Source organism: Squalius cephalus (assembly GCF_949319135.1).
Source record: "Squalius cephalus genome assembly, chromosome: 17".
Taxonomy (NCBI): domain Eukaryota; kingdom Metazoa; phylum Chordata; class Actinopteri; order Cypriniformes; family Leuciscidae; genus Squalius; species Squalius cephalus.
This window is the reverse complement of record NC_137138.1, coordinates 12,991,494-13,008,148: the sequence shown is the minus strand read 5'-3', so window position 1 is coordinate 13,008,148 and position 16,655 is coordinate 12,991,494. Positions and strand designations below refer to the sequence as shown.

The following is a 16,655-nucleotide window of genomic DNA, read 5'->3' as shown; positions in this document are numbered from 1 at the left end:
CCATTTTATGTTGACTCGAAATGGTTTGTGGACGGGCCAGTAAAAAGAAATAAAGAATTAATTCCTAAAAAATGTCAGCAAAAGGTTAGGATCCTTACCAGACCACCTCGCCGACATTTGAGGAGATGAGGTAGCGGATGAATTGTTTCATGTTATTGTAAATGGCTCGACCCTCTTCCACAGCGGCCACGATGGTAGAAAAGTTATCATCAGCAAGGACCATCTCTGAAGCGGTCTTCGCCACTGCTGTGCCTGACCCCATAGCAATGCCAATTTCAGCCTTTTTCAGAGCAGGTGCATCGTTCACACCATCTCCAGTCTGCAGGAATGAACACAGCATGTCAAGTCAGTCGAGGGAGAAAGATTTTGTCAATGAAAACATATAGAAGAAATCCTTCCTCCATCTTTATAGTCATTTAATAAAGAATTTTATGAATACATAAATATACACAACAGTTGAAAAGTTTGAGGTCAATGAGTTATTTTTTAAAGAAATACTTTTATTCAGAATGAAAGCATTAAATTGATCAAAACTGACAGTAAAGACACTTATGTTAAAAAAGGCTTCAATTTCAAATAAACACTGTTCTTTTGCACTTTCTATTAATCCAAAAATCCTGAAAACAAAGATATTAAGCAGCAACTGTTTTCAGCATTGATAAGAAATGTTTCTTGAGTAGCAAATCAGCATATTAGAATGATTTCTGAAGGATCATGATTTGACACTGAAGACTAGAGTGACTACAGTAAAAATTTGTCTTTGCCATCAAAGGAATAAATTATATTTTAACATTTATAAACCAGTCATTTTAAACTCTAATAATTTCACAATATTACTGTATTTTGACCAAATAAATGCAGCCTTGGTTAGAGACTACATTTTAAAAACATTTAAAAATCTTACTGACCCCCAAACTTAAGATTGAAATTGTACATAAAATCATTCGGTTAGTATTTGTTACGATTTCACAGTCTAATTTACCATGGCAGTGATCTCATCGTAGGACTGCAGGAACTCCACAATCTTGGATTTGTGAGATGGCTCGACACGGGCAAAGCAACGGGCAGTGATCACTGCCTCACGCTGGGCGACAGGAGACAGGTCGTCAAACTCTCGACCAGTGTAGGCCATGCACGAGACATCGTCATCCTCGCCAAAGATGCCGATGCGCCTGCAGATGGCCACAGCTGTGCCCTTGTTGTCGCCAGTGATCATGATGACTCGAATGCCAGCTTGACGACAAAGTTTGATGGAAGCTGCCACCTCAGCTCTGGGTGGGTCCAGCATGCCCACGCATCCCACAAAGGTCAGGTCCGTCTAAAGGAGAAACAGCAATTATAATAAACGTCTATTAAAATTCTGTAGTTAATTCAAATATAAATATACATATACATATATACACATACATGTATACACACATACATGTGTGTACATACATGTACATACACACACACACACACACACATTATTGCGATTGTCGTAACACAATAAAAGCTCTTCTCACCTCATACTCAATGAAGCGGTTTGAGTCCTCCAGTACAAGGCTCTCTTTGCTCAATGGGTTGTCTCGGGTGGCCAGAGCCAGACAGCGCAGTGTGTCACGTCCTGTGCCGTACTCACGGATCACAGACAGGATCTTCTCTTTAATACCTGCTGTCAGAGGGACTTTATTCCCACCCACACGGATGTGCGTGCATCTGTCGATCACTCCCTCTGGAGCACCCTGCACCCAGAAATAATGAGTTTAAGGAAGCTGCAGGTATATTGTTGTACCACAACACATTTCAAACGTTAAGTAGTCCTGTTTGGAACAGGTAAATGAAATACTGATACTGCTAAAGTCTCCATGGAAAACGTGGCGTTACCTTAACAAACATCTTGCCAATGGATGAGCGAGGTTTGTTGGGAGTACAGTACACTGACATGGACTTTCTGTCTCGGGAGAACTCCAGAGTGAACTCTTTCTTCATCAGCTGCTTGATGACCTGAGACAAAGAAAGAAAGAATACAAGAAATTACTTGGAGATGAAAGCTGCCATTACATCAAACACAGAAAGTAAATTTGGAAATTACTGTGGGCTTCCACAACCACACGACCCACTAGGGTTGCAACCAACTCACAATCTGCGGTTGGAAATGTTTGACATACCGAGTTGCAAGCGTTCGCCAACTCAACCTTGGAAAGGCCTTTTCGTTCTGTGTCGAACACGTTCATTTTCTCCACCAGACATGTTAGAGCGGTCTCTGTGGCTTCTCCCACCTTCTCATACACACCTTTGGCCTGACATACACAGAAACTCTTTAGAAACTCTTCAGAACTGCTGTTTGTTAAACACAAGCACTAGGGATCCACTGATATAAATATTCTGGTTAATATTGATAGGCAGACATTTGTTTTCATGTTATATAATACAAATGACCAATGTTAAAATTCAATCCTATTTTGTATTATACTTTATAAATGTATAAAATATTATTTATTATAAAATATGGAATTTTTTTTTTAATTATATTTAAGCAAATTCATTCATTAAATGACAGCTGTATGCTAGACAATATAGTTCCACACATTAGTTAGCTGCCTTTTATGGATGAACAGAGGATGCTGCATATACCAGAAGATGTTAATAACTAACCTCGTTGAAATCTAGAGAGGAGTCGTTACACAGAGCACAGATGCTGGCCAGTTCAACCAGAGCATCATATTGGGAGCATCGCACTGGTTTACCCTCATGAAACCTGGAGTAAAAATAAATAAAAAAAGAGGTTGCTAAACAGAGGTGTCTCATGCACTTTGAAATATCAGTCAGTGTGCACATGGGCAACAAAACTCACACTTGTCCATCAGGGGCGTATGTGGAGCCAGAAATGGTGAACTCTTTTAGAGAGCAGCTGTTTCCATTTGCCTGATCAACAATGAACATCTGGAACAAAAAAGACAAAAAAAAAAGAATTCAAACAAAATCTCAACCAGCAGGGGGCAGGCCATCCCACCACAGATGATCTCTGATGTTTGAAAGCACCTCATGAAAAGATCCCTACTCCACCTGACCTGGATATACCAGCACTACAGATGTAAACACTTTACATGACACTCACTTAAGAGTTCAGAGGGCCTTTAAAACCCAGCCAAAACCCCCCAAACATAAGCAACTGAGCATTAAGGATATTTTAAGCACAAAAGACAATCAGATCCCCCAATATGTCAAGGAAGAGAAGAGCATAAAAGAGATGAGAGTGAGTGGGATGGTAAAGTGGAACAGCGTTCCTGCTGTAGTGATAAAACCCAGTGGACAACAGTCGAACCACAGAGACAGAAGAGTGTGGGGGAGAGAGAGACAGGCACTAATTTCAAAGGCGCTAGGCACTGTGGAGAAAGACGTTTAGCAGAAAAACTTAGAGTTAGTTCGTCCAAAAATCGCCCACCCTCATTTCGTTCCAAACCCGTAAGACTTTCGTTCATTTTAGGAACATAAATGAAGATATTTCTGATGAAATCTGAGAACTTTCTGTCCTTCCAAAACTACCACTTTAAGCCCCAGAAAGATAGTAAAGACATGATAGTACAAAATATTAATCTCGTTCACGCAACAACGTCCGTTCTCATGTCAACAACACGCATGCATTGTGGTGCTCTCTTGAAGATTAGTGTTGGAGATTAATATTTTGTAAATAAAGTGGTAAATAATGTTTTCTTTGGTGCAAACAAAGCAATTGCGTCGCTTCATAAAATTGAGATTAAACCACTGGACTGGAGCCACATGGATTACTTCGATGATGTCTTTACTACTTTTCTGGGGCTTGATAGTGGTAGTTGTGTAGGCTGTCAATGGAGGGACAAAAAGCGCTAACATTTCATCCAAAAGATCTTCCAGTTCTTAAAGAGTCTTACGGTTCAGTACGACATTTTTTTGGATGAACTAATCATTTAAAATATATCTGATATTAGCCATTCAAAAAAAAAAAAAAAAGTGATGGAAAAACAATATCAAACTTAACGCTTCCTAAAGAAAAAGCTTTTGGTGAATGGAGGGGCAAAACATGCTGATATGATGCTTATGTGTCTTGAGTCTTTACCATTGTGTTGCTATGTGGTTTTCAGCATGTTTCCATGCACTTATTTAGTGAATTTCCATGACCCTAACCCTACAAGAAATGTGAAGGCAAAAAATAAAAAAAATAAAAAATCATCTTAACGTCTTAATCTTTCATACTCCAGGTTGACTGAACTTATGCGGCCTTGGAACCTGCATACCTCAAATATTCAAGGTTTGGGTTAATCAACTGTTCAGGGTGTATGTAAGGGTAAGTTAACCTGTTTTCTGAAATACCGCCCGGATTACTAAGTGCACTGTTGGTTACAGAGTTTACCTCCTTTTTATTCAAGTTTTTAACATTTCTTTATTTGTGAAAACCCTAAACAGAATCAAGAAGTTGCTACCTAAAGTATAAATCTTTATTTTATGTTTTTATTTTTTCAATTTATGACTTCCCCCCAAAAATGAAAAGGTCTGATATGATATAATATAATAGGCACCCAGCTCTCAGCAATCAATAAAAAATCCATATTGGTCCACCACTAAATATGAACTCTTAAAGTAACTGTACCTCAATAAGGCACAGATAAAGGTATCAATCGTGTCAAGACGAGTTAACTATTTAACACGAGTACAAGCTTAATGGTTAGGGTTAACAAGATTACATTCCTTCAGTTGAAACGCTGCTAATTTTAGAAGCACCCTTCCCATATAGTATTATTTTAGACAGTCGAGGCAAACGGGACATTTAGGGTAAAAATTATTTTGGTTTAACCACATCCTGAGCATTCACAGAAATTATTTTAAATATTATGCTTGATTTATTCTATTAAAAAGAAAAGCAAGCCTGCAACTAAATTTTAACCTTTACACACACAAAACTGATTAAAACCAGAACCGCTTCACAATCGGTTTGCATGCTTGACTGTACAGCCCACAGCAAAGGCGCTGCTGTGGATCACAGGCAGATATCACACACACACACACACACACACACACAAGGTCAGTTATGTAACACTACCGCAAGTAACTGACTACCGCATACTGATCAGCTCTCGCAGTCAAGCTGGAGAAGAGCAGATGAGGAGGGTGACAAAAGATGAGAGGAGATAAGTATACAGTATACACAATGAAGGGGAAATAGAGAAATAAACCATGTCAAACAGGAAAACAACATAAAAGGAAATACAGAGGAAACCTGGGGTGGTCTAACACAAGGTCATGAGAAACTAAGATAAAACTAAATAAAATTATTAATCGTGGCAATATCAAAGCTGCAGATTAACAGCTTTCCCACGACTTTCGTTTGAGGCCAAGTAACGTACTAGTGCTAAATCAATACCATCATGAATGTCATTTTTATTCATGAGCCAATTGTCTATGCAGTAATATCACTCTCGGTTCTTGGCTGAACCCCAGCCTGCAAATTTCTAAACAATTACAGACTCTTTTGCCAAGGAATAAAATAATGGGCTAAACAGAATTCATTATAACAGAGGTTGTAAGTTATTTTTGATGAGCCCTGAAGCTGCAAGCCCACTTCAATTGTGTATAATATTCCCAGCATTCTCACCCTGCAAACGGACATCTGGTTGGTGGTAAGCGTGCCGGTCTTATCCGAGCAGATGACGGAGGTGCAGCCCAGGGTCTCCACCGAGGGCAGAGAGCGTACGATGGCGTTCTTCTTGGCCATGCGACGGGTACCCAGAGCCAGGCAGGTGGTGATGACGGCGGGCAGGCCTTCGGGGATGGCGGCCACAGCCAGCGCCACGGCGATCTTGAAGTAGTATACGGCCCCGCGGATCCATGAGCCACCGTGAACCGGATCGTTGAAGTGTCCAATGTTGATGATCCACACGGCGATGCAGATGAGCGAGATGACCTTGGACAGTTGCTGGCCGAACTCATCCAGCTTCTGCTGGAGTGGCGTGCGTTCCTGCTCCGTGGACACCATCTCATCACGGATTTTGCCAATTTCGGTGTTCACACCGGTGGCAATCACTACACCCACCGCTTTGCCTGCGGCAATGTTGGTACCCTGTAAACATTTAGTTAAAAAAAAGGTGAGTTTTAAATTATGATCATATTCAATCATAAACAATCTAAAATCCCATTTAAATTTTCTATTGGTAAAGTTTTCTAGAAACAAAATTTGTTCTAAATCATGCAACTGACGCCTGTTTCACACATACTCCGTGTGCAGTGTGTATGCGGTGCAGGAGCAGCACGCGCAATAGCGCTTTCACATATGCTGTGTTTGCAGTGCGTAACTGATCCGCGGCTGTACCACAAACACATACTCACTATTTGTATTTCAAATCCAGAAGTTATCAGCAACTTTCATTTAAAAAAAGTTTTGTCAGTATTACGATTCTCTTTGTACACATATACACCCTTTAATAAACGTATTCACGTTTGAACACAATTTAAACAACGTATAAAGGTCTCGCCACCGTTTAGTCAAGCGAAACTAACAAGTCACGACGCACAAACAATGTCACACGGGCGCTTTTACCAGAGTAAAAACACAGTAAACAAAACAAACTTCCTAGCAACACAGAGCCGCGCTAAAATCTACTGGGAAAAGTAAACACTCACAGACTGATGATCTCTCCTGTTGTTCGACTGTTCGAATTAAATGCATTTGTGCTGAAATTACTACATTTTCATGTCAATCTGTGTTCATTTTGACCACGAAACATGCGCTGTCACTTTAATTCAGCGCGTGCAGCACAGCAAAAATAGACTTGGTGCGTAAACGATCTCTGCACTGCTGTATACGCACGGCACCTGGAACGCATTGAAAGACCGCATATGAGTGCAGTATGAAAGCATACGCACTGCAAACGGAATATGTGTGAAACGGGCGTTAGGATGTATGATATATCAGCACCATATTGGTTATCGAACAATGTTCCAGCATTTTTTTAGGCTAATTAATTAGAATCAAGAAATATGAGATATTTCAGCGTGCCATGCTCATTTCCTCTATTTTTACTTTTAGATTACCTTTGCCATCATCTAATACTCACTTAAAGTTAATCTTAAAAATACTAATTTAATAACATTGTTAAATGTAATTTAACATCTTAAAATAAATTTAACATCCAAAAATATATATTTTTTTACTGTATTATAATGTTGTATTGCCTAAATTAAATTTATTTTTTTTATTTAGAAAAAAACAATACATTTTAATATTGGCTGTTATCAGCCATAACATAACTTATTGGTCTTAATCATAATTTAAAATCCCTAATACAAATCCCTCACATCTGTGCAAAACTGATAATAATAAAATTCCTTCAAAAACATTTTAGTGGTTGTTTGCTTAAATATATCTGTTAAAATACTTTTACAGATATGATGCTAATACTCAAATATATATTACGACTTATACTACCATCCAAATGTTAGTGGGTCGGCAAGATTTTTTTAAATAAATTAACACTCAATTAACAATAATATTCAACAAGGATGCATGTTGTTCTTTTGAACTTTCTATTCATTAAAGAATCCTGAAGGAAAAAAAAATCATGTTTTCCACAAATTAAGTAGTTTTCAACATTAATACACCTTAAGCCAAGAAATAAGTATCTTGAGCACCAAATCAGCATAATAGAAATTACATGAAAGGAGACTAAAATACAAATCCGTTATTTTGATTTGTAATAAAATATTACTGTTTTTATTGTATTTTTGTCTAACCCTAAATATGAGCAAGAGTAATAAGGCTTGCATTATCAGGCACCACAAATAATATGCTGACAGCAGTCATTAGAGGTCTGACTTACAGAGAAGAGCATGTTCTTCTTGTCCTGGTTCACAGCACGAGGGTCAGGGACAGGGTCTGTATGCTTAATTACTGACACAGATTCTCCTGCGAAGAGAAGATACACGTGACAGGTTGGTGAAATCAAAGTTCTAGTACTACTTGACTGCCCTCGAATCCACACAATGAGGATTAGGTTTCCAGTTCATCACGCAGGTGTCCCAATTCAAGTCCTTCATGTGCATTTGCGCAATTGCTTTAACGGTTCATTTCTGGTCAGGATGGCAAAGAATCCCAACAAAAAATAGCCATGGATGGAGCAGCTAAAAGATGTGGAAAAGTCAAACAGGCCGTTACCAATTAAGGCAGTGAAGCAAGACCCACAAGTCATACAAGAGCACTTCCTTTCTGTCTTTCCCCCTAACTGTACTGCAGAGACTGGGCACAGCTGACCTACCTTTAAAATAAGTAGCACTGAACCTTCTCAGGAAAAAAAGCCTTATTTTTTCACCTCACATCAACTACTGAAGTGACTTTATAAGGTGGCTTACTGCAGCAGTGTTTCCTGCACTGCTGTTCACCCTGCTCTGCTAAATCTTAATCGCATCTGCGATAGAAACTATATTTAACCGTGGTTTTGTGATGAGATAAAAGGGTACGGTGACATTTTACAAATACAAAAATAAAATAGACAAAACATCTAAGATTGTGATGTCTTTGCTAAGAACATACAGCATTAGGAAGGCTGCAAATTTTTTTTTTTTTTTGGAATAAAAAATTGTAGATATTCAATGTATAGGGGCTTTGTACAGTAGGAACCTTTTCATAGTTTCTAGAACTATTGGCGGAATTACTCGCTTTTTGTTGTGTTCACACGACAGGAACTAGGAATGATTTTAGTTCTAGGAACTCAATTAGCTCCTACTTCAGAGTAGGGTCTAAGCCAGCGGAATAGGAACTACCAGAGATGTAATTGTTCGCTGAATGGCCGAACGCACACGCCCACCATTTTTAAAAAAGCCATGTACACACAGATTATAGCCTATATATTTACTCCACAAATTAACTCTACGAACATGGAAAATGGTGAAAGATGGAACTCTTAACCTTTACGCTAAGGAGAAAATCCAACACAGCTTTGGACCAAGCAAAACATGATTATGTACTTCGGCTCAGCTAGAGACATTGGGCATCAACCACACGTCAAATGCTAATACTTTTTCATATACAGTCTACTTTTTGTATAACATCTATTTTTGTACAACATTATATCTAATAACGTAAGACAGGGCTGTTAAACAGATCATAAACTAATGGAAAATAGGAGCGCTGTGTGCTCAGGCTCTGGCGTTCTCAGCACCATCTAAATAAAAGTCAGCCACTCCGTCAAAATAAGTCGCAACAACAAGCACGGCTTTCGTCACTTCAGAGTTCCTACTGGCGGTGCGTATGCAACCAGGAAAAGGGCCCTTAGGGAACTATTAGATCTTGGGGAACCACCCTGGTGGCTAGTTCCTAGAACTACCCGGTGCGAAAGCCAAGGTCAAATTTTGTGTAACAAAGTTCGATGAACTGTAGCCAGCAAAATAGCATAAAGATGTTTGACCACAACATCATAGATTAACCTCCTGGCTCAATACAAACTAAGAATAAAAATTTCGAAGTAGAAGATTCTGAATTTATTTTGTTATATGGGATTCATTATTTATTAAAAACAGAATCTCCAGAATGAGACATTATATCCTGTTTCTGATCAAACACTGCAATGTCCATAGTAATTCTACCTACTCAAAGCCTAGTATGACTACATTTAAAAAGACAACTTGAGGCAATGCCATTGTTCTCACCTGTTAGAATGGACTGGTCCACCCTCAGGGTCGTTGACTTGATTGAAGTCAAGCGAATGTCAGCAGGAACTTTATCACCCACTGAAAGGAAACAAAAACATGCTGTTAGATAGAGATAATCCAGTGCTCGAAGCAAACCAAACCAACATGTCAAGCCATTACAAATTTATAAGAACATAATCAAGCAGCAATAAAAGAGCAAGAACAATTCAGGAGAAAGGACTTGGATCCCTATAAGCAAAGCAAGTCAGGCTCTATGGATCCAAAAAAAGCTGTAACACTGATTACAACAAAGGTGCCATTACACTTTCAAATGATGTTTGTAAGGCAAAGTGCCAATTTAAAACCATGAAGCCCCAAGCAAGCACCTTTTGAATCTCAAGTATCATCTCAACAGTTAATGGCTTGGCAATTGACGATAACGGATTGTGCTTTCAAGGGATGAAATGAAGGCCAAAAATACATCACTCATCTAAAAAGAAAACAGTACAAACCATGTTATCATGGGTTGGTTGGGTTTAAATTTCAACAGTTTTCTCAGAAACCTTTTAAGGTGCACTTGCTAAGTCCTTAAGCTTTACAAAACCAAATATCACAAGAATTATGGCAATGCTTCATCTCATCCAGTCCTTTTTAAGACACGTAGTAGGACCACCTCAACATCGTCAGATAAATCCTGCACTGAAGTGGTTAATGAACAGCATCAGCAGCTTTGAAACATTTTGGTTCGACTTTGACGTAGACAAAAATAGACTCAGCTTCATTCTTTCCACAAACAGAGGGGGGTTTAGTAATTGCTACTAGGAAAAGAGCAAATGTAAATACCGTAATCTTTTCTAAACAAATCTCTTAATGAATAAGGCGTTGGATACTTGAGCATGCTAAAACACTTGACATTTATTAGTCATTTGAGATGGCGTCTGTTTAAATCTGCCTGATGTGTAAATCAATTTTATGAAAGAGCGGGCATGACGAAGAATCTTTTCACAGGATGTTCTGGGTGGAAAGAACTTCAAATAACCTGAGGATACTGTCTTAGATGCTTTGCCTTTTCTGGACTAAGTTTTTACCAACATGCAACAGCACCGATAGGCCTCTAGGGACATGACGGGTGGTATCAGACCAACAACCAACACATCTCCTAAAATGGAAAAGTTATTTTGATATGAACTATGGTGCACGGTCAAGCTAACACCCAACGTAAACAGATTTTGTTTGAGATGAGATTGTTAGTCCATAGAATGTATATAGAGAGGTTCCTTCATTCCTATGGAGAGGTTCCCATCCCTACATATATACACACAGAGACACACATACACATATACATATACACATATATTTGTCCCATTGACTTCCATAGTAGGAAAAAAATATACTATGGGAGCCAATGGGACCCAGAATCTGTCTGATTACCGACATTCTTCTAAATATCTTCCTTTGTGTTCAGCAGAAGAAAGAAATTCATACAGGTTTGAAACAACATGAGGGTGAGTATATGACGACAGAATTTTCATTTTAAAGTGAACTATTCCTTTAAGGAAGCTCTAGGGGTTCTCACGATATATAAAAAAAAAAAAAATGTTATGATCCAATGTACAATAATACACCTTTGAAATAACCCTAAACTAAACTGAGGAATGTGGTACATAATCCCGATATATAGCTCAAGTTAGAAAAAGGTCATATAACAGGGTAACCTACTTTAAGTAGACAAGGAGAGAAAGTCTTATAAGAATAGATCATAGAAAAATCATTTTTGGACCACCTAATATTATTCTAATAACACTTGTTAATGACAGAGTTAAAAAGTTAAAAATTGCACAAGCCGCAGGCATTTTAATTAAAAGAATGCTCAAAAAACACCTTCAAAGGCCCGCTATGCTATAAAGCTTGAGTTTTATTATCGATCCCCTGATGATTTCATCCAAAACACAAAAATCAAGGTCACTTTCACCAGATCAAAACAGGGAAGTTAAAAAGCTAACATAGCAAGTGGTTGTATCATATTGGCTGCTAATGGGTGGTTGGAAACAAACTGTCAAACACTCCTCATTGACTTAAAAAAGGCTTCAGCTGTTTCATCTCCCTGAGACAAAACATCCCTAATTAAAAGCAGCCAAGATGGTAGCTAGCTATGTTTTTAGCACATTGCTATGCAGTTGCTTAAGATATAGTTGAGTTAACGGAGCCCACCCCCAAGTCTCTATGATATTCTGGTCATTAGATACAAGTCTAGATAGAGAAGTCCAGTCACTTTCCCCCCAAAAGTAGCCTAATGATTTTGAATGTGTCGGGGAAAAAAGCAGGGAGACATTTTAATTGTTTATTAATAAACTAGTGTTTTCTGAGTCAGTGTTGGCAGCAAAGATGAAGTTGACATTGCAGACTCGTCATCTCCGCAGTATAGTGAACGCGTGCGCGCCTAAAGAGAAATGCACCTTTCATTTGGATTACATAAGAGTATTTTGTTTTTTATTTAAATTGGTTAGTTTAAAAGTAGACATTTCAAGCTTTCTATATGCCTATTTCTCATGTCTGTGAGGCAAGTAGCTTGTACTCCGAGTTTCGTTTCATTTGTGACACGCTCCAGTTCTTCTTGCAGTCGAAGATGAAGCAAGTTTCTGCTCTTAAGTTTATTCCATGCACCGTCAAGACAAGAGCTTCATCAGATTTGTTGTGTTACTGGTCTTGGCAGCAATTATCTTGTCTTAAACAACGCACTGCGCGCTGTTGGCATCAAGTCTGGTAAAATGTAGCCACACGTTTGATCACATCTTTTACATCTATGGGGGTTGGGACGCTTACACACTACAGCAGGGATGGGCAACTTCGGTCCTGGAGGCCCACTGTCCTACAGAGTTTAGCTTCAACCCTAATCAAACACACCTGAACAAGCTAATCAAGGTCCTCAGGATTACTAGAAAATTACAGGCAGGTGATTTTTTCAGGGTTGGAGCTAAACTCTGTAGGACAGTGTCCCTCCAGGACCGAAGTTGCCCATCCCTGCACTACAGCCTCACGTGTGAGTCACGTCTCTGCGTAACCGGCATAAACTAGTGTTTTTCCTTCATGCCTCGCCACACCGAATCATGCTGAATACTTATTGGCTCACTGATGTTTACGAGATTAACCTCTTAGGTACCGAACAACAAGACATTTTTTGATACTCGATGGTAGAGGCAATTCGGTTGGTGCCTAAAAAGTATTGAAACTGGATACCCAGCCCTACTTATAAAAGCTATTTAAATGCCCTAACAAAGGCCTAATCCTAGCTAAATCTAAGCCCTGTCTGTGAAACCGGGCCTTTAAGTAATCAAATTAAGTGATAGCAAACAATATATAAATAAACAAAATAAAATAATAATGAAAAAGAACAACACAAAACCTCAATAGTGCTCATAGCATGTACCAAAAAAAAAAACACACTGGTTCACATTAGCTCATATTTTCTTGGGAAAACATAAGGGACATCTTGACCGCTAACAAATATGTTAGTAAGCAAACTTTAGGGAGGTCTAATCCCTTTTTCAAAGAGAAGCATTAACAGTTCCTCGCGTTGTCCCTGATTGCCTTTGGCTGGTTTGTGCAAAGAACACTCCCTTCCAAGCAGTGATTGGCTGGGGGCTCCCCGGGGAGCGCTTCCTGAGGGAACTGACAGCGAAAGGCCGCAAGTGCAGCGACGACCCGAGCACGTAAACACACAGGGCAGGATATGCTCTCTGTCATGCAGACAACTTGTCCTCCAAGAGCCTGTTCCCACTGCTGCTGATGGGACTGAACCAATGCCTGCTGAGGACAGTAAGAGAGGACAAAGAGCAGAACACCTCCCCTTCAAACACGAGAGAAGAGAAAGCGGCCATCTGGCTCACTGATTATTTATCTCGTCAACTCTTAACTGCACATCCTGTCTCTGTTCCTACTTTCACTCTCTCGCTCACTCTCTACTGGGACAGGGTGGTCATTTAGACTACAGGCTTGCTGATAGGTCATGTTGCAGAGTTTTACGTACAATGAAACCCCACCTGAGCAATCGCAGAGCAGCCTCGATTTAATATTTCTGAGGACAAATCCCATGAGTCCGAGCCATTACCATAGCAAAGGAAACGATATTGGTTCATTAGCAGAGAGGCACAGTAAATTTAGAGGCTGGAGGAATCCAAAAAAGTGTCACTTGGAGGAAGACGACATTAACTTGTGAACAGGAAGTCACACAATACATTTAAAACCACAAAAGCCCGGCATCTACACTGGCTGCTTGTCACTTTCTCCCAGACGTGATGAGCATTCACACTCCCGCGGTTAACATGTGGCAACGGCAGTTAGTTAATGTTTCTAATGCTTTCTATTCCCTTTTTTTAAGGGTGGCTTACATCAGCAGTGTGCTTCACCATATTCATTTTGGGTCAGTGGGGACTTGTCTACACTTGTCTCCATTCCCTAGCAACTAGTGTCCTTGATAATGTCTCACTACACTGACATTTGTCCCTTAAGGGGAGTCTTCGCTGAAGAGAAGATGTGTCATTTACAAAACACTTTCAAGTAAAAACGGAAAATTATGCGTTTTGACTGTTCATTTACACGACAACAGTATTTTGGGGGCCTGAAAACACAAACTTTTGAAAACAGGTTTTAAAGTGCAAGTTTTTGACGATACCATTATGAGCATGCGTATTATGTGTTTAATGTATAGGCACGTAGTTTTTCTTTACAAAGTGACATTGCCAATTACTGGCATGGCATGCATAATGCAACTTTTTTTTATAACAATACATAATACAGTAGTTTGAGGATCCGTATGAACAGGGATCGTTTTGACAACATTGTCAATCTTTATGTGGAAAACTTTTCCGTTTTTAGCACATCGTTGTCATGCAAATGTACCCTCAAACAGAGAAAAAGTGATAAGGCATCACCTCAACTCTAACTGAACCATCTCATTAAAAACAAGAAATTCTGCCAGTGCAGTAAAACATGTATATTCAAGAGAGGGTTGCCAGATCTGTGAAAAAAACAAACAGCCAAATTCCCAACAAAATATAGACCAAATACCAAAATGCAAAATACCCGACTCCCATACCTAAAATACATAATTTACAGTCACTGTTATGCATTACACACAATTTCAAATAGGAAAATCACTGTAGTAAACAGTCCATTTTCATAAAAATAAAATAAATGCTGTAGTCACAGCCAAAATATTTCCCACATTTCTGTCACTGGTTTTGATGTTATCACTTTGTGTCGCATTAAGAGTGATGAAAAAGACAATTTGAGAGTCCAGACTGAGACGCATCTGTAAAAATCTGATTTGAAAATCCATTTGCATGTTTTTTTTTACCATCCAGAATATCAAAAACCCATCTGGATAAAATCTATATGCAAAAAAATCAGATTTTTTGCTGCCAAAACATACCCTCAGATATATTTTCATATTTTAAAAGTCATTAAGACAAAGACTCTCAAAATACACTCAGTTCAGCATTAGCAGCAGTGCTCAGAAACAAAGAGCTTTTTCTGCATTTTGAAAGGGGAGATGCGCACAGCTGAGCGGTCAATTACCGCCGCTGGTCTGCAGATGACAGGAGATGGACCAACGGCACAACAGATCAGATGTTTCATGATGGCATCACTTTACATGCTATCAGACGGCAGATGTATGAAAGACGAGAGGTAATAACAGATGTGAGAGGCTGTCATCTTCAGCAAAGCCCTGCAAGGTCATTCTTCTATGACAGTGAAGTGAAATAAAAGCAGCTACAGAGACTAGAGTTTATGACTCACTGAGGTAGAGATGAGGTAGGCGGAAAAAATACAAAGATAAATGTGCAAGCAATCTATTGCTATTTCTACCTGCAATTTTCACTTTTCCACGAGAATCAATGTATGTTATGATTGCCTAACGATTATACAGTGGCCGGGAAGCCGATATTTAAAAGTGAAGCGTTTGTTTACCTCAGGATAAATAAACCAGCGCGCGTGCACACGCACTCAAATACGAGATTTTGATTTCAGCCCCGTTTTGACGTCATGACGGGGCAGGATATACCATATATGGACACCGCAGACCTATGCCGCGGGAAGCCCTGCCCCTCTCCCCCTCATATTCAGTTCAGTCGAGAAAGATGGAGAAACGAGTACACACCTGAGTTGCTCTGTGGTTGACTGCCACAAACAACATGTAAATGTGTTTTCTCTACCAAAAACGGACCAAACTATCAGGGACCAGTGGATGAAATTCATTTTTAATGACGCTGTCCCAACAACCCTTTCAACTGGCTTATCGTTAGGAGTCTGCGCTAAACAGTTCACACAGGAATCATACACAAATTTGGGGCAATATCAGGCGAAGTTGGCCTCGAAGCTCTGTTTGGAAAAAGGTGCAATTCCAACCATCAGAGACTTGCCTGAAATTGAAACGTTAAGACTGAGTTTTTATTGCTCTACTGTGTGTAACAAACAGCAGCTAACTGCTAATGCGGCTATTGTATGCTAGCGGGAGTATTAGCTTCGAGGTAAACATGGGGAATGGCTGCTAACGTTACTTTGCAAACAACAAATGACTGAGATCATCATGAATTCGGCTATTGTATATTGATTGCCTAATGCTTATATATGAGGCGCCGTCTAGTTTGTGTGTGTGTGTGCTCGCGTCTTATATGAGTATGTGCGCGAGTTTGTGTGTGTGTGCTCGCGTCTCATATGAGTATGTGCGTGGAGAGTTCATATACATGTATGTGTGACTACTTAGTATGTATGCAAGCGTGTTTCATATATGTGTGCGTGAATGAAGCTTGATTTAAGCCCTAAACGGCGCCTCATACTTATACACTGGCCGGGAAGCCGGTCGCGGCCAGGTCGGGTAAATTCATAACTTGCGCCATGATGTCATTTTGGAATGATATGCTAAAGCGTTACCTGCGGTGTCAACCCCCCTCCTTCCTGCCACCAATCAACGCGCCCCTCATTTGCATTATTAAAATGACCGTCCACGACAGCCA

At 39.5% G+C, this 16,655-nt stretch overlaps 1 protein-coding gene across 2 annotated transcripts in view; it reads right to left on the bottom strand.

The window, feature by feature from the left end:
- The window catches only part of atp2a2b (ATPase sarcoplasmic/endoplasmic reticulum Ca2+ transporting 2b), a 35,690-nt gene that overhangs the window by 5,003 nt on the left and 14,032 nt on the right, over positions 1–16,655 (bottom strand). For both annotated transcript variants that reach the window (XM_079846712.1, XM_079846711.1), the window contains 10 exons: positions 9,658–9,738; positions 7,833–7,918; positions 5,612–6,076; positions 2,837–2,925; positions 2,638–2,740; positions 2,151–2,282; positions 1,867–1,986; positions 1,506–1,724; positions 983–1,318; positions 99–319 (listed from right to left, as the gene is read on the bottom strand). In XM_079846712.1, the coding sequence (XP_079702838.1) occupies positions 99–319; positions 983–1,318; positions 1,506–1,724; positions 1,867–1,986; positions 2,151–2,282; positions 2,638–2,740; positions 2,837–2,925; positions 5,612–6,076; positions 7,833–7,918; positions 9,658–9,738 (1,852 nt within the window). The remainder of the gene's footprint in view (positions 1–98; positions 320–982; positions 1,319–1,505; positions 1,725–1,866; positions 1,987–2,150; positions 2,283–2,637; positions 2,741–2,836; positions 2,926–5,611; positions 6,077–7,832; positions 7,919–9,657; positions 9,739–16,655) is intronic.